General features: G+C 36.4%; 1 protein-coding gene across 3 annotated transcripts in view; it reads right to left on the minus strand.

The window, feature by feature from the left end:
• The window catches only part of SPAG17 (sperm associated antigen 17), a 227,159-nt gene that overhangs the window by 104,831 nt on the left and 103,250 nt on the right, over window positions 1-19,078 (minus strand). For all 3 annotated transcript variants that reach the window (XM_038561900.1, XM_038561898.1, XM_038561899.1), the window contains 5 exons: window positions 14,838-14,899; window positions 14,143-14,256; window positions 7,378-7,532; window positions 2,960-3,138; window positions 1,280-1,377 (listed from right to left, as the gene is read on the minus strand). In XM_038561900.1, the coding sequence (XP_038417828.1) occupies window positions 1,280-1,377; window positions 2,960-3,138; window positions 7,378-7,532; window positions 14,143-14,256; window positions 14,838-14,899 (608 nt within the window). The remainder of the gene's footprint in view (window positions 1-1,279; window positions 1,378-2,959; window positions 3,139-7,377; window positions 7,533-14,142; window positions 14,257-14,837; window positions 14,900-19,078) is intronic.

Below are 19,078 nucleotides of genomic sequence, written 5' to 3' on the forward strand. Positions count from 1 at the left end.
CTCTCTTGTGTTCAACATGATGTTTGTGAGATTGATCCATATTTCTGTGTGTAGCTCTAGTGATTCATTCCCAGAGCTGTAGTTTTTCCTATGACTGAACCATTCTAGGCATTCCACTGTTGAATATATTTTTTTAAGATATTTATTTATTTATTTATTTATTTATTTATTTATTTATGAGAGACAGAGAGAGACAGAGACATAGGCAGAGGGAGAAGCAGGCTCCCTGTGGGGAGCCCGATGTGGGACTCAATCCCAGGACTTGGAATCACAACCTGAGCCAAAGGCAGATGCTCAGCCACTGAACCACCCGGGCGCCCTCCACTGCTGAATATTTGAATTGTCTCTAGTTTAGGAGAATTAAAGATAATGCTGCAAGAACAACTTTGTCCATGTGTCTTGATGCACACATGCATACATTTCTACTAGGTATATACCTAGGAGTGGACTTGTTAGGTTAAAAAGAAATTGTATGCTTGATTTTTGTAGATATGTCCAGTTTTCCAGAGTGGAAGTGCCTACTTAATTTCAACCAGCAGTACATAAGAATTCACTTTGCTTCATATCCTTGCCAAAATGTGGTATTGTGCCTTTTAAATTTTGGCCAAAAATGACTGATTTGACTACATAAAAGTAAAATATTTCTGTATAAATAGAAACACAAATGACACTTATTAATAAGAAAACTTTAATACTTTACACATATCCAAATTATGGACTAATAATATTGCTATGAAAATAAGTTAGATCTCAGATATTATATGGTAGTGATAGTTATGATATGGTGCTACGCAAAAAAAGCTATGTGGCATACCAGTCTAAATCAAAACCAAACAAGTGAAGACCCTCTTTGTATTTGTGTATGCACGCATTTATGAGTATAGATCATGCTAAATTATTATTATTTCTTATTTTCAGGGGCTTGGGAGAGCCAAAGTAGTTTTGATTTATGATAAACCATAATTAATTTTGTAATTAAAAATTCCAATTAAAAATTGGAAACAAAAACCAAACACCTGCAGCAGAAACAGTATACTGATTATAAACAAGGCACTGCCTTGGATTTTGGTTATATAAAAATGAATCACGCAGGCCCTTAAAGGTTTATCATCTGAAGGAGGAGATAGCTCGGTGGAGAGACTGCCCTGTCATTGCAGGTTCAATTATTTCTGAAAGTTTAGCAAAAAAAGATCACTTCTGTTACACTACACAAGCTCTCTATCACACAATAAATCTGAATGTGTAATTACTCAGTGCCCTTTGTCTTTCCTTGCATTACCTTGAGAGAGCCTTCTAAAATGAAAGCAATCTTCTCTTTCTCTTTTTCCTTTTCTTTTTCTTGATCTGCTATCTCTGTTTTGCTCATTCCTTTGTTACCTATAACCAGAGAAAATGAAACTTCTTAGTAACTCTCTACAACAAAGTTTCATAGTAGGACCAAAGGTCTGGATTAAAGGGGACTTTAAAGGCTACCAAGTCCAACTCTCCATTCTTTCACCCCTCACTCTTTGATTGTCTCCAGAGTGGTTGTCTGACATGGAAGTGAGCTCCCCCAGAGATGAGGAAGGCACTGTCATGGGGGGAGGTAATGCATTCCATTCTCATGCTGCCTTGAACTTGAACTTGAAACTTGTATTGCAGTTGCCTCTCTCTGCCTGGAGCTTTAACCTAATTAATCCTAGTTTAAACCCTTCAAAGACCACACAGAAGAAATCTAACTTATCCTTTCATATTGAAGCCCTCCTCTTGCCATTGTAGTCATTCTGTTTTGAAGATTTACAATCATCCTGACTCAAAAGCTCTCAAACCGAATGCAATACCTACCAAGTGTATTCCCATCCCAAACTGACCATTTTCTGCATTTCCCTAAACATCTAGATAGTAATTAAGCTTTCGATTCTGTTCAGAAGCAGAATAGAGAAAAGGCAGTCAACCCACAATTTTTCCTGGTTGTAGGCAAGTAATGGCCCTAGATGTTATTGTGAAAGGGTGGCCCTACATCCTTTTTATATAGTCTTGTCCGTCGTTCCAGGTTTTTAGTGCTGTCCTTTTGTGCCCCCATCAGGATGAAGGCCAAGCTAATAGGTTGATTATTATAACCATTTTAGTGGATGGTAACTAATTCATTACCAACGTGGCTAGTTTTTATTTTGGAATTAAGCCAAGCACTAATTCCTTTGGTGATTGACAGAAGTTGCAAAATCTTTGGAAAATAAATACCTTTGCTTCTTTATGAGAAATCATTCTCAACTTCTGCTATCAGAAATAATATTATTAACATGGAAACCTTCCCCTTTGCACGAACCTAGTGAGCTTTCTCTATTTTCCAGAGAACTTATCTCATTGCTTTACTTCTTTATCAAGTATCCTTCCTCTTTTTTTCACCCTTTTTCCCTTCCCCAACAGCATCAAAGCCATGGAAATTAACAAAAATAAACATAGGTAATATCCTACATCCTGTCAAGTGCCTGTCACAAGCTCCGAATAATTCATTTTCCTTTATTTTTAGATTCCTACCCTCCAGGTAGTCTTGGGACTCTCTGCTTGCTCTTCTAAGAAAGGTCTTGTTTTAATTTCACTTTTCGAATCTAAAAGTATTCAAATGGAGACATGCTGACTCTGAATTGCCTCATATTGGCAACAAATCTTAGATAGCTGAACTTATCTACCTTACCAAAATAAAGACATCTGGCATTCCCCTAACATCACATTTGATCTGCAGGACAGAGCAAATCTTCCAAATCTGGTGGAAAGTGGCATCAATATAGGACAAATATTCCATTATCTTATCATCAATCTCATCATATTTGGAACTCAGCTCTTCTATTTTTTAGAGAAGGCAAAGTGTCTCAGAAATTTGTAGGCAACCCCTTTTAATACTGAAGTATTCAGTCTTGGTTACATTAACAAATAGGAGGATGTCTTTGGACTTTACATGCAAGTTCATCCAGTTACTTACTTTTAGATTCTTTAACAGCATTGATTTTGCCAGGAGAAGTGATTTTGCCACCAGCAGATTTCAATTCCAGCTCAGCCTTTGTCCTATTAATTTCCTCAGCCATTTTAGATTCCTGATATATGGCTTCTTCTTTTATGATCCAATCTTGAATGGATTTTGCCACAAGTTCCAAATAATTCCTAAAATAAAGTTTGAAAAAGAGCAAATGACAATTGAGTTACTATTAATTAAAATCAATCAATACTTAAGATACCAACTGTGCAAATGAACTTTTCAAAGATGAACTGATCCTAAATTGCCCATGTAACAAATGTAATAGATTCAGATAGATCCTAGATGTAATTTGTACAAAGTTTTCAAATACAAATACCCAGTGAGCATGTGAAAAGTGCCCAACTTTGTTCATAGTTAAAGACAATTTTAAAACGAGATGTTTCCACTCCAGTCAAGGATTAAAAAGTTTGATACTCTCAACACTTAGCTGGAGAGTAATACGATACAATCCCTTTTTAGAGTGATTTTATAGCATAATAGAAACTCTCTTAATTAATGACAGCTAACTGACTCACTGGATTAATTGAAATGCTCCAGTCTTGCTGTAAAACTTACTGGCCTGCAAATACACCCTAAATACTGTGCCTTATACTGCTTGTGCACTTATGCTCACACCAGCGAGTAGTTTGCTCACTGTGAGTCAGTCATGTTTGTTCCCAAATCCATTCATACTATTTAGTCTGATGATTGTACTTATTTTTAATGAAATCTTATGTATACTTACAGCATCTGAATGTCCCCAGAGAGTTGTTTCTGAGGAAATAAGTTGAAATATTTAGATTTGACAATCAAGATTAGTTACTGTCAAATTGTGTGAAAGTGAGGTCTAAGGCTTGAAAAATAAAGCTGGAGGGATTCTATACGCAGGTTGTTTCACAATTTTCTTTCATTCTTGATCCCTTTTAAAGAAATAAACTGAAAACTATAGTCTATGAGTTATGGGTACGCGGTATCTTCATTGGGAAGGGAAAGGACATCTCAGACTCAACCTGTTCCCAAACTAATTAATCTTCCTCTCCAAACTGCCCTGTGAGGCCTTTTGGTATCTTAGTTGTTGGCAAGTCTATACTCCTAGTTGATCAGCCCAAAGACCCTGAAGGCATCCTTATTTTCTCCCACTCCTTTTCCAATCAGTTGGGAGATCCAAATGATTTTTTAAAACACATTTAAAATATACTCAAAATCTAATCACTTCCCCTTTGCTTCACTGCTATCTTCTTGGTCTAAGCCACCATTACCCTTTGCTAGGATGGCTACTGTGGCCTCCCAACTGGTCTCCGTGTCCCTACCCTGGACCTGCTGTAGTCTATTTTCCACAGAGCCACTAGAGAGATTCTTTTTATTCTTTAGATCATGTCTCTCTCCAGTTTGGAACCTTTCATGAATCTGCCTTTCAAACAAAACCTAGAGTTCTTGCTATTTTTTTCATGATGAGGGAACACAGCCAAATCAGTATTCAAATGAGATGACAAAATAGAAATATTTCAGCATGCAAGGATTCAGGAATTCACCAACCACAGATACTTTCTGAAAGAATTACTCACAAATGTACTCCAGCTGCATTGAAAAAATAAATCCAAGAAAGAAGACAACATGGGATATAAATAAAAGGGCTGAGGAAAAAAACAGTACAATTTGTAATTAAATGTAAAATAAATGTGTTACTTGTTTGTTATTAAAAATATTACTTAATAATTGGAAATAAAATTTCTAGACACTTTCAAAATGGGAGGTAGGTGATTGGTTGGGAGTAAGTAAAATGTTAAAAATTTTAACATTTTCTGTGAAATGATATTAGTACTCATTAACCCCAATTACGATACAAAATGTTTAAATATGTGATTTAAAAGGACAACTTCTAGAAGGATATAAATAGAATGTATAACTTTAAAAACATCACACAGTAAGAATGAACTAAAAATTCAATCTAACAAAAGGAAGAAAAGAGATTAATCTTAAAGTAGAAATATACTTATTAAATGGTTAAGAATGAGGCCAAAGACATTACTGATAAAGATAGAAGTGAACAGATTAATTCTTTAAAATACAAAGTTTTTGGGACGCCTGGGTGGCTCAGTCAGTTAAGTGTCTAACTCTTGATTTCAGCTCAGGTCATGATCTCAGGGAAATGAGATTGAGCCTACTACCCCCCATTCTTCCACCCCTCCCCTCAGTTGGCTCTGTGCTGAGTGTAGGGCCTGCTTAAGATTCACAAATCAAAATGATGCAGAAAAATAAAAGAATGGCAGATGGCTGACTAGGAAGCCAGAAAAAGTCCAGATTCTTGATGACTTTGGTGAGTAGCTGTACTATCCCTGAGATGCTGTTCAATTCCAAATTTCTCACTAGAGAAGAAAAAGAATTCCTTATTAATAAGTTTAACCACTGTAGGTGCAATTCCTAGTTAACCTGAAAAATGACTGAGAAAGTTATATCAGTAAATTTTTATATAAAAGATACTGTTCCAAAATACTAATATCAAAGCTGGTGAAATTCAAGGTCCAGGGCATTAAAGGGAACAAGACGTTTTATCATGTTGGTAAAACTTACAATGCGTTAAAAAGGATACTTCTAAAAATACAGATTCAAAAATAAGTTTAAATATACACACATATAGACACAGTACACATGAAAAACTAACAGAAGAAATAGCCAAAATTATAATAATAAAGACAGACCTTAATTTATCTCTCTCAGGAATGGACATTCATCATGAAAATATGTTTCAATTTTATTCTAATAGACATCTAAAATCCAAATGTCATGCACGAGGTTGTAGAACAATGTAAATTACCAAAAGTAATTGAAGAAGAAATAGAAATTCTGAATAGAAGATAAACCTTAGAAGAACTGCAGAAGTTGTAGATAATCTGTTCCTCATCCTTTCACACTATCATCTCTCACTGGGCCTGGTCATCCAGCCCCTAGGCAGGTGAGTAGCTCTATCTCTAAATGGTTTTCCATGTAAAGTGTTCCTAACCTTCCCAAAATAATGTACTATATGATGTAAGCTTCTGTATATTGAGCAAAGGATTAGCATACGACCTGTTTCCCCAGTTATTCTGTACATCCATTCTCTGTATCTTTCTGTATCCTTTTAAAATAAAACAAAGCTGTATAAAATAATCAATACTGGTTATACATCAACCAGCAGTGAAAAAAAAATAATGAGGTATTCTCATCATTAATGAGAAGAGAGAACAAAACTTTAAGATCATGAAGAAATAATGAAGGAGCTTGGAAGAAAAAAAATCACTGATTCCTAGACATCTATTTGCTGAGCTGCTGTGTTGATATGTCACTCAGTTGCCCTACTTTTGAGTCTTCTTCAAATTAAGTGGAGTTATCCCAAATCAGCATGCAGCATGTCATGTTTTATAGTTCCTACTTGAAATATTTCAGAGGTAGTTGTATTAGAGCCCAAACAAATCAACTATAAGGTAGTAATATCCTCACTAGACTTAACTGATCCAGGAATGATGCCTGTCATCAGAGCAGTATAGCTTTGATGCTTATTACAGTGCCTGGTACACCTCAGATGTTCAACTGGATAAACTAAATTGAAGGGGTTTTTTTTTTTGTTGTTGTTGTTTGTTTGTTTGTTTGTTTGTTTTGTTTTTAGGATTCTTTTTTTTTTTTTTAAGATTTTATTTATTCATTTGAAAGGGAGAGGGAGAAGCAGACTCCCCGGTGAGCAGACAACCAGACATGAGCCTCTATCCCAGAACTCTGAGATCCTGGCTAGCATTCTTAAGTAACAAAAATATAATTAGTGATAATGTTTTCAAAATCAGCTTACATTTTATAGCATTTTCCAATAAGTATGATCACACATTGCTTAGTACATGCTGCAAGCTTCTTTGGCTGTATAACTCTCATAAAAATTTGTAAGGAATATTAGTCAGGGTTCTCCAGAGAAATAGAACCAATAAGATGTGTAGAGAGAGAAAGAAAAAAAATATTTATTATGCAGAATTGGCTCACACAATTTTAGAGGCTGAGAAATACTAAGATCTACAAACACAAAGCTGAGAGTCAGGAGAGCCAATGATGTATTATATTCTAATCAGAACTCTTTAGAGTTGTTTTCTAGTTATACTTCCTAGGTTATGTAATTATGTGTGTGTTTGTGGTCTGTGTGTGTGTTCACTTTCTCAGCCCCATGATTCTTACTCCTGCATTCTTGATTTATTTGTAGGGACTTTAATTTAAGCACAGCAGGGTTCAATAAGCCAATTGAAGGTTTTTTTTTTTTTTTTTTTTTTTTTTTTGACTTGAACTACCTTGCTTAGGCTAAGTAGCTAAGTAACCAAGGAGCTAACTAAACTAAGATAGCTATTAACTAAACTGTCTGAGTTGGTTACCTGAATCCAACGTTGGAGTGAAGAGCAATGTTCCAATGTTCACAATGCAGACGTTGTGTATTCATTGGATTATGAAAGACTAAAAGTAGAGAGTTGTCCTGGGTATGGTAATAAGAATCAATCCACCTGTATTGCTGACTGGCTTCTTGCAGAACCTAAAATCAAAATATTTGCATTGTGTTCCCGCCTCCCCCCCCCCCCAGGAGAAGGCTCTCCTGCTAGGGCATATCTCAGCTTAGCAGGAGACCCTCTTTTTATTTCCACACTGTTAGTCTCACTGGTGAGAATGTAAGTGGTAGATTTTTTTGGAGCTGAATTCAGCAACTCTTATAGAAAAACAGATACTAGTTTCCAGGCATACAGGCATCTGCTCAAGTGTTTTTAATTTATTAAGCCTGGGAGATAATAATTAAGTCAAGCAGCTATTTAACATTTTGCATGCCTTCATATAGATCATCTCATTTTAAAATCCCCAGATAAATAGGTACAATTATTTTTCCCACTTCAAAATACTAAAATCCTCATTTTTCAGTGTAAATTGGAGCTGAGAGAGGATGAGAGATTTGCCTAACAACAGAGTTCATAGGTTCCAGGGTCAGGGCTTAATGCCAGTCTAAGTGTCACCATTTCACACTCCGAAGAGTGCTTTCTACTACACCATGCTGTAGTATAGAGGAATGAGGTGAGTAGTCTTTCTCATAATACTGTTTCCACATGCCTTCTAACCCTGGCCTTTCCCAAAACATTCCACCCTCAGCATGACTTGGAATTGCAGCTACCAACAGAGGGGTAGAGAGGGCAGGCACACTTGTATCCTGCTTCCATTTCACTGCTAATCAACATAAGGAAACATGTTCACAGGGCAATAAATTAGATAGCTGTGGGTTGTTTTTGTTTTTGTTTTAACATCAATCTTACGTAGGAATTTTCAGTTCTCTACTGTTTGGGTGATCTGACAGCATGGAATTGCATATTATGTTAGGAAAGAACTGTTTTACTTTTGCTTCCAATTTTACACTGGTAGTATTACCAAAATAATGTGTTTACTTCCCCAATCTACTCCCCTGTATGAGAGTCTTTATGGAGTGGCATTTAAACTATTACATCTGTTCCCTGAGAAGTAATACCAGAAACACACATGTAGTGAATATTTTTGCATTAATTTTGTTTGTTTGATTTTGTTACATAGGGTACTATTCATTACCTTTCTTTATGGAAAGGCAAATTCCTTTAAGACTTTAAACCCCCGGGGTGGTGGAAGGAGAGGAGGGCGGGGGGGGGTGGTGGTGAAGGGGTGATGGGCACTGAGGGGGTCACTTGACGGGATGAGCACTGGGTGTTATTCTGTATGTTGGCAAATTGAACACCAATAAAAAATAAATTTATTATTTAAAAAAAAAAAGACTTTAAACCCCCAAACCAAATATGCTCATTTCCGATGAACATGTATCCTTCTTTCCATTAGAGAGCTCTGCAAAATTTGTTTTTCTATTTACTTTAGCTGCTAGAATTTATAGCACTAAGTTTCTCAGAGCTATAGTTGCTCTTAATCAATGCTTGACAGGTTTTCATGTATCTTTTTTCACCTTTTTTTTACTACTTGGCTTTTACCTATTATTCTCTATTAATATTGCTGGTACCATAAACTAATTAGTTAATTAAAAAAAATAAACACATACTTATTACAGTGTTATTCATAATAGCCAAGATATGGTGGCAACCCAAGTATTCAACCATGGATGAATGGATAAAGAAAATGTGGCACATATATATGATATGGCATATGATATAACATATATAATATATATACATAATTAAAAATATATATACACAATGTATAATGTATACTATATGTATACAATTAAATATATATACTTATTGTGTGTATATATACAACTAAATATTACTCAGACATAAAAAAAAACTCTTGCCATTTGTAACAACATGGATGAATCTAGGGAGTATCATGCTAAGTAAAATAAGTCAGTCAGAGAAAGACAGATATATGATTTCACTCATATGTGGAATTAAGAAGCAAAACAAACGAAGAAAAAAAGAGACAAAAAATCAGATTAAAAAAAAGATTTTATTTATTTATTCATGAGAGACACAGAGAGAGAGAGAGAGGCAGAGACACAGGCAGAGGGAGAAGCAGGCTCCATGCAGGGAGCCCAACATGGGACTCAATCCCAGGTCTCCAGGATCACGCCCTGGGCCGAAGGCAGCTCTAAACTGCTGAGCCACCTGCGCTGCCCAAAAAATCAGATTCTTAAATACAGAGAACAAACTGGTGGTTGCCCAGAGGGGATGGGTGAAAGAGGTGAAGGGGATTAAGAGTAAGCTTACTGTGATTAGCACTGAGTAATGTATAGAATAGTTGAATCATTATATTTTACACCTGAAACTAATATAACACTGTATGTTATACTTCACTTAAAAAAATAAGCACCTACTATGTGCCAGGTACTGTGTAGAATTTAGGAAAACAAAAGTGAACCAGATAGATTTTCCTTTAAAATCTGATTAAGATTTTTATAGCTCATCCTGGACTCAGGGACATATCCTGAGAAGATGAAATTGGATGGAGTATCTGATTCATAGAACAAATTGGACAGGAGCAGAAGTAGGTTGATGATTAGGAAGATCCTGTGGTAGAACAACAACAGGGTGGTGGCTGGACTGGTGTAGCAAGGCTGGAGATGGTGAGGAACTTTGATGGCATCAAAACTCGATGATGGATCAGACACGCAGGAGACAGGAAAAGCAGAGATGAAGGATGATTCTTAGCCTTCTGGCTTGACGGTGATATCTTCCGAGATGGATGAGGAGAGAAACATGCGTAGAGAAACATGCGTAGATGGGAAAATTACGAGAAACATGCGTAGAGAAACATGCGTAGAGAAACATGCGTAGATGGGAAAATTACGAGCCTCATTTGGGACAATGAAATTGAGATGCAGGTCAGAAATTCAAGTGGAATTTGGAATTAGGTGTTCCAGTGTGGAACTTGAGAGAGAAATTATTTGGAGGATAAAATTTTAGGAGTCATTAGCAAAGATCATATATATATGTATATATATGTATATATACATGAAATCATCACAAGAATGTTTACAATAGAGAGAAGATGGTTCAGGGATGAGACTCCAGGCATTTCAATATTTAAACATTAAGTCAACAAAATTCCAAACAGAGCACCGAGGAGAAATACAGTATGGCATGTTGGAAACTAGAGTGAGGAGTGTTTCACAGTGAAGTGATAAACTCTGTGATGCTGTTAAAAGGTCCAGGGAGATGAAGAAAGATAATTGTCCATTAGATTTGGCAGAGTGGTTATCATGCAGCTTCATGGAGTGGTGAGGACAGAGCCAAATCAAAAAAAAAAAAAAAAAAGCCTGAAATGAATGTCCAGTTAGAGATGAAAAGTTAAACATATGTACTTCTCGACACCTCACTAAAAGAATGGTGAAATTATTGGGTTTTAATATCATGAAATAAAGGTCAGAGGACAGGAGACAAAGGCAACACAATTTAGAAGCTGAAAAGCAGAAGGACAAGGGGTGGCTGACAGCAGACACAGAAAATCAAGTTCTAAGATTAATTTAATAAGAGATCAGAAGTAACCGTACTTGTGTGCAAGAAGTGCAGAAAAGCTCAAGAAATGGCAGGACGAGGTACTTCTGAGAATGGGGTGAAAGTGGTATTGCAAATAGGAAGATTAAAATATTTTTAAGAAGCTGTTCGGGCCCGAAGAAGCTCTCAAGCAAGGAGCTGCCTGCCTATCTCCCCCCTTAGCAGACAAAGGGAGGATTATTAGCTTATGGAATGACCCAGTGGATTCTGAGAAAAGGAATCCTAGGCACTGCCAAGGGAGAGGTGTACTACAGAAAAAATGGAAATTGCCTAAAAGTTAAATGGATGTCCAGGAAATATAAGGTGACCCACCGTGTAATTCCAAATTGTATAGTAGCCACACTTTTTTTAAAAATTTTTATTTATTTATGATAGTCACAGAGAGAGAGAGAGGCAGAGACATAGGCAGAGGGAGAAGCAGGCTCCATGCACCGGAAGCCCATGTGGGATTCGATCCCGGGTCTCCAGGATCGTGCCCTGGGCCAAAGGCAGGTGCTAAACCGCTGTGCCACCCAGGGATCCCCCAGTAGCCACACTTTAAAAGTAAAAAGAAACAGGTAAAATTCATTTAAAAAATATATATTTTACTTAACCCAATGTGTCAAAAATATGATCATTTCAATATGTAATCAATATAAAAATTGTTAATGAGATATATCTGCTTTTTTCATATTAAGTCTTTGAAATTTGGTATATATATATAGTATGTCAAACTCACAGAACATCTCAATTTGGACCAACTACATTTCAAGTACTCAGAAGCTACATGTGCCTAGTGGTTACCATATTGAAGGATGCAGAGCTAGAGGATGAATGGCAAGGAGCCTAACTGCCTTCTCCCCAGACCACTCAGGTCCCAAAACCCCGACAAGTAAATTATATCTTTCAGATGAGAGATTCGCATTTTTCCCCCCTGGAGAAATAATAGAAAAGATGGAAAGAAGCAGACTATTAGAAAAATGACTGTAGATAATTCCAGAATATAAAGACAGGAGTTTCTGGATTGTACTGGGCTTGCCAATATGATACTTGGAAATAGAATGACATCAAGGCATCATCGACAGGAAACCAAGAACACTGGAACAAAGAGAAGATCTTAAAATCTTCCAGAGAGAAGAAGAAGAAGAAAAAAAAAACAGACTCAACTGATCAGGAATTAGAATTTCATTTTTTGTTTGCTTGTTTTTTTGTTGCTTGTTTTCTCAAGAAGAATCCAAGAAGCTGGACCACTACTGAGGAATGGCCTCAAAATTTTCAGGGAAAATGTTTTCTAACTTAGCATTTTATATAAAGCCAAACTGTCACTCAAATGTAAGGGTAGAAATAAGATGTTTTCAAATGTTCAATGCTCCCAAAATTTACCTGCCATCTATTTTAGGTCAGGAAGAAACTACAGGAGGTAGTCCTCTACAAGTAACCCAAGAAAGAAGATGACGTCGGATTCATAAGCCAGAGTATTTGGTTTCTGAAAGAGAGGCCAAGGGTGTGACCAGGATGCCAATAAAGGAAGCTCCCAGACCCACAGCTGCGAAGCAGGCCTGGAGGGCTAGCGGGAGTTCAGAGCATATGTGAGAGAGTTGGCTTAGATGGTAAAACTGATACAATGCCTATTAGCTTTGAATGTATTCAAAGGAGATTTTACTCTTCGGTAGAGTTTGCGGATGAGTAACGATAAATGCATAGTAAGCTACACCAATGAAAAAAATGAGAAAACAAACTCCAAGGAAAACAAAAATAGTATCAAGAAAGGAAATCTAATCACAGAGTATTCACATAGTCCAGCCATGAATATGAATAGCATATTCATATTCATCTGAATAACATATATATAAATGAAATAAATATTGAATATTGATCTAATCAAAAATGATGATATGGTTAACAGTGCTAGTGGATGGCAAGAAGTGCTAGTGGGCATGTTGGTGTGTGTGAGTGAGTATGTACTTGTGTGGGTGTGTATGTATGTGGGTGTGCACATGTTGCATGGGAATTTCTCAAAGAGGGAATCAATTGATGATGATGCCCAGCCAAAACTAAAACTAAACAAAATGTGACTTGTTATTAGAGATTAATGAGTTAAGTAACACCATAAATAGGTAAATAAATAACTTGAGGATTTTTCCCTTTGGGAATTTAGGCATGGAGTGGGGGAGAGCTACTATTTTTCATAAGATTCTGTACAGAATTTTCTGGCTTTAAAAATGTGTGGATGTAAAACATATTGGTAAAGTTAAAATTAGAAAGATAAAACAAAAATTAGTATAGGTTTTTGCATAAAACATAGAAAGTATAGGGTTACTTGTGATTTTACATAATGGTTAAGAGGACAAGTTCTGGGGCCAGATTTCTTGGGTTCATATCCTGCTTCTCTCACTCGTCAGCCATGTGACCCTTGGGCAAAAGGTACTACTGGTCAAGTTGTCTCAATTTCCCACTATTTACAATTACTATTTTATAAGATTGTTGTAAGGATTAAATGAGCAAACAATACTTACAAGTCATTGCTACCGTATGGTAAGTGTTCAGTAAATACTAGTTATTGCAAGTTCCATTGTCCTGTTAACTGCATCAGAAAATACTTAGAGGGTCACCTGGGTGGCTCAGTCAGTTGAGTCCTCCAACTCTTGGCTTTGGCTCAGGTGACGATCTCAGGGTCCTCCCGCTCCATGCTCAGTTGGAGTCTGCTTGAGAGTCTCTCTCTCCCTCCCCGCTGCCCCTCCCCCTGATCGCTCTCTCAAATAAAGAAAAAAATATTTTTAAAAAGGAAAATACTTTGAAATGTAGTGAAAACTTATAGACCAGATAGGCAATATGGGGGGGGGGGGGAGCTGTTTTCCTATAATGCCTGACTTCTGTTCTTGGAAAATACGTGCAGCAGTTGTGTGCCTTTCTTTTTTTCTTAGAAGATTTTATAAAAATGTCTCCTTAGAAGATATATTTTAAACTATTTTGTAGATTCCCTGGGCATGCATAGTTCAATCTGGGAATAAATTCCTTTTATAGCTGAAGTAAATGGGAATATTGATCAGAACGAGATCTGAAAGAGTGACCTAGAAGTGAACTGTTCTAAATCATAGCATGACTCCCCAGACCTGTCCAACCGTCTCCTAGAGACTCATGGTCCATTAATACCTGAAGCAGAACTTTCGGTTTAAAATGTTCAGTGAAACTCCAGTCCATTAGACTGCGTTGTTGAGTTTTCTTTATGTCCTCTAATTCGGCTTCCAGAGTCATCTTCTTGGGTTTCTAAAAAATCATAGGAGTGCAATTTCAGCTTTAATTTGTTCAAGTCCAAATGGAGCCCTCTTGGACTCCATCAACTAACCAGCATGCACTCCATCTAATTGGGGAAATCTGCATATGTATAAATCCATATGGCAACATTTTAGGAGAACTGCTGCCAGAAAGAGTATGCCTTTGAGTGTTTTTTTTTTATGGGCAACATAATCTAAATATTTTTATTGTTAGGTTATACTCTTCTGAGTCCTGTTAGCAATTATAGGCAGGTTTTCTGAACTCACTTCAAGACAGCATTAGTTCTACATGGCTGTATGGTCAGCAGGTGTTTGTGAGGTTGCCAAGCCACACTACACTGTCTAGAGAGGAGCATGGAGCTTGGAAGTTTTTCTTAAGCCGCTAGTGAAATTAACTCCTTTCTCTCCAGTTGGAGTTGGTGTGGGGATGTCTGAGCAATCCCCCTCCTCCTGCTGCTGAGCATCTCCTTGTGTGTGTGTGTGTGTGTGTGTGTGTGTGTTTCTCACTCTGGGTCACAGTTTTTTTCAGATCATCTTACTTGTATCTACACTTTTAGGAAAACAATTCCTTACCTTTTCAAGAGGATCAGCCTTTGTGAGTCCTTCATCTTTGATCTCATTGTTCCTGGTCTGTTCTGTAAATCAAAGACACCAACATCCAGTTCTGTTTGGGCTTTGTTCTTGCCTTTGTCAGTGCTGCGCCTTTTTGCTGCCCATATGATCTATGTTTCTGTGCTGAAAAGGTAATTCCTGAAAGGCATGTTTCATGCCTCCAAAAAGGTGTTTGTGTCAATAATTCTAAATCACTGTCTACCTAGAAGAGTTAGGGTTTAGTATAACTAAACCCTTTGAAAAGAACTCAGCCCCCTTATGATACATTCCTAAATCATAGCAGATACTCTGCTGTCAGACTATCTCCCTCACTTCTAAAAATGTACCTTTGCCTTTACGGGTTGCAAATACTCACTGATTAAACTATAGCTCTTGTGATTCTGAAACTCTCACTTAGAAATGGATAAACTGCATCTCATATTCCAAGTTTGGCCAAAGAAACGGAGTGGGTGATGAATCTTGTGGTACTATGTTTGTGATGCTACTGAACAACTGAGCCAACCTGGCCTTTTATCTCCCTTAGAGCAGCAGCAAATTAATTCCTACATAGTCAAATATAAAATGGTTCCACCTTCACTCTCCAAACACAACTCTTCCATTCTCCTTTGCTCGTTCTTCTCTAGACTCACAAGCTTGCTTGCTGTATCTTAAAGTTTTTACATTGGCCTTTCTTTCTGACATGCTTTGTTTTCAGATAATCACTTGGTTCAAACACTGACTTCATTCTTGTCATTGCTTAAACATCACCTTCTTAAGGGCCTTTCTGCCTTTTACCCTGTTTTATTTTTAATCAGCTCATTTACTAGTGCCTGATGATATTTATTTGTTTATGTCTCTCTCCATCTCAATGTGACTTCCTGGAGTATAAGAACCCGACCTTGCCTTCCATAACTGTATCCTGAGCACCAGGCATGTGGTAAGGGCTCGTTATGTTTTGTTTTGATTGAATGAGGAAAATCTACATCATATAACGAAACTGGAATTGCATGTAAAGTGCAAGCGCACGCGAGAGAAGAGAGAGAGAAAGAGAGAGAGAGGAACTGTGGAAGAAATTCAAGACAAAGGCTGATTTTAGGGTAAGCATAAGATTCAACTTCATTCTGTGGCAAAGAGAACCGTATATGCATTTCTAGAGGGTGTAGTTAATTGTGTCTGCCAAGGATAGGCCAATATTTTTCTTTCTTTTGAGAGCATAGCTGCTTGCATTTTCGCTACTAGTTTCATCTTGCCTGGGGCTGGTGAAGGTGACGGCGTGAATGTTCCATTTTGATTTAGAGGAAAACTATAAAGTCAATCCAGTTCAGTATTTATATAAATACATCTACTCAAGAGAAAACTCAAGCCAACTATAACTCTAAATAGACCATGATGTCCCATGTGTCCTTGAAGCAACTGATATGAAATCTGTGGAATAAAAATTATTCTATTCTGTGGTCTGCCAGATTTCCGGGAGATTTGATATTCCCTCCTGTGTCTAAGGATCCAGCAGAAAAAGTCTCCAGTTCAGAAAATATGTTCTAAAAAATTGCGCATTAGTTATTTTGTCAAAGGAAAGGACATTCTAAAACCAATCTAAACTCTTTATTTAATAGTAGGGTAAAAATCATTTTTTTCTTTCTTTCTGATTCTGCCTTCAACCACATAATCCTTTGACAGTGTGATTCAGTAGTTTTTTGACACATCTGGAAATGGATGCTTTCTCATCCCTTTGAAAAACAGCTTTCCTAATCTGTTTTACTTTAGAGATAACAAGATCCCTCTGCAAAGCAGTTACTTTATTAAAAAAACACCCAACAAGCATAAAGGGCACATCTAAACCTATAGCCTCACGGTTATCAACTCTCAGGTTTTTCATAAATATCCAATAGACCCTGTCAACTTCAAAAACAGTCTCAGATGGAAATCCAGTGTTTGGTTAAGAAAAGCACAAATATTCGGTCCTTCACATTCAGGAACATTCTATATATATATGAATTTGATGCTAAGATGGTTGTGCAGGAAATACGTGAACAATTTCTGCTTTGTTTAAAATGATTTCAAATGGCTGCTTTAATAATATGATTCAGAGTTTGGGGGGGAGGATGTAAGATCAACAACAACAGAGTCCCTTAGACATAACAGACACAGTGAGACACCCAAGGCTCAGCCATCCTCCCCTGTCCAACTCTAAGAGTTTCTTGATGTAGATCAACATAGACCACATAGGATCCCTTACAGGTTGTGGGAGCTTATTTCTCAGGATTGCTCAGCCTCTAGAATACACTAGCATTTTTAGCCTTGACAATTTAGAGTGGCTCTAATCATCTCTTTTCCACCAGGATCTGGAATGCCAATTTATGTGGTTTGACCACCAGGTGGCAAAAGTTGCCTGAGGAAAACTATACACCAGTTGCTCTAAAGAAAAAAACAAAACACAAAGAAAAAAAACCTCAGGCCTTATATCTCTCCTGGTTTATTCTGGATCCATGTTAACACAAAGTGACTTCTTTGTCCTATATTTACATTCCCACAGGATGCACTGAAGCCATAACATCCAGGTGAACTTATTTGGCTTAATTATTTTGTGAGCTAGGCTAATAGGTAGGGGAACTTAGAGAAATAAGGAATCAACTCATTTGATAACAAAATCAGGTTAAGTATCAGCATGAAGAAACTGTATGACCAAACCACCAGATAAGGAGTTTCTGGAACTGAGGAAGCCACAAGACACAGTGGAGAGAGCATTGGTTTGGAGTTAGCTCTCTGTTGGAATCCTGATTTCCTACAAGTTACTTAATCCCTCTGAGTCTTCAATTCTTCATCTTTAGAATTGGGATAATTCTTACTCACAGACTTGAGGTTTATATTAAATACCAGTTAATATGTGTAAAATGTCTTAACATGCTTGGAATATAGCAGGGCAATATTACATAAATGTTATCTCCCGCCCTCCTCTGTCTCCCTTGCCCTCACTTACCTGCTTTACTAATAAGCAAGCAGATTTCCCTAATTCTACTTCGTCGATCTAAATCAGTGAAAACGGCAAGATGACCGGCCAATACTGATTTAACATCTGTTCTCTTGTGACACTGACGACTTATTCTTTTTCTAATGCTTTAAAAAATTATAGATTATAAAACACACAGAGGAGTTCATAGAACATAAATGCTTAATGTAATGGATAATGAGAAAGAAAAGATCCAGCACTGCAGACATCTTAAGTGTGTCTTTTATAACCATGATTTCCTTTTTAAACTATTATATTAATCCTGATTTTTTGTGGATTATTTCAGGTTTTCTACATACACAATATTTACAAATAATAGCATTTGTTTCTTCTTTTTCAAACCTCACACTTTTATCTCTTTTTCTTGCCTTACTGAGTTGGCTAGCATCTCCAATGTAATACTGAATACAAGTGTTTAGTAGATAGCTTCCTGGTGTCAAGGGAAATCTTTCAACTTTTCATCTTGATATATAATGTTTGTTGTAGTAATTTAGAATAAACCTTAAAGGTAGAGAAATTTTCCTTCTTTTGCTAGTTTGCTAAGATTTTTTTTCACAAATTGCTAAGTTCTAAGTGCTTTTTCTCCATCCATTGAGATGATTATATCATTTTTCTCACTAGTGTATTGATAAATTATATTGATTTTAACAATATTTTTCCTATATTCTTGTTATAAAAACAACTTGTAATGTATTATTATCATTTTGTATATTGTTAGATCAGTTTACTTATTTAGGATTTTTGCATGTATGTTCATGAATGAGTTTGATTAATAATTTTCTTTTGTCATACTATCCTTGACAGTTCTATTATAAGGTTTATTCTAACTTTGTAAAATGAGTAGGGATGATATTCAATTTTTATTTCTGGAAATAATTTTTAAGACTAGAATTATTTCTTTTTTGAGTGTTTGGTATCACTAATAAATAAGATCATTTGAGTTTGGCGTGTCTTATTTAGGAGGATCTTTAATTATTGATTTAATTTATTTAAATGATTGCAACACTATTTGTGTTTCTATTTCTTCTTGAGTCACTGTTGGTAAGATATACTTTTCCTGTAATTTTCTCATTTCATTTTTAAATTTAGCAGAATAAAGTTGTTCATATCCTCTATTTTTATTCCTGATATGGTTTTATTCCTAATATGGGTATTTGTGCTACCTATTTTTATAGTCAGACTTTCATTAAAAAGAATTATCAAATTTTAAAAGTCT

This window comes from Canis lupus, chromosome 17 (assembly GCF_011100685.1).
Source record: "Canis lupus familiaris isolate Mischka breed German Shepherd chromosome 17, alternate assembly UU_Cfam_GSD_1.0, whole genome shotgun sequence".
NCBI lineage: Eukaryota > Metazoa > Chordata > Mammalia > Carnivora > Canidae > Canis > Canis lupus.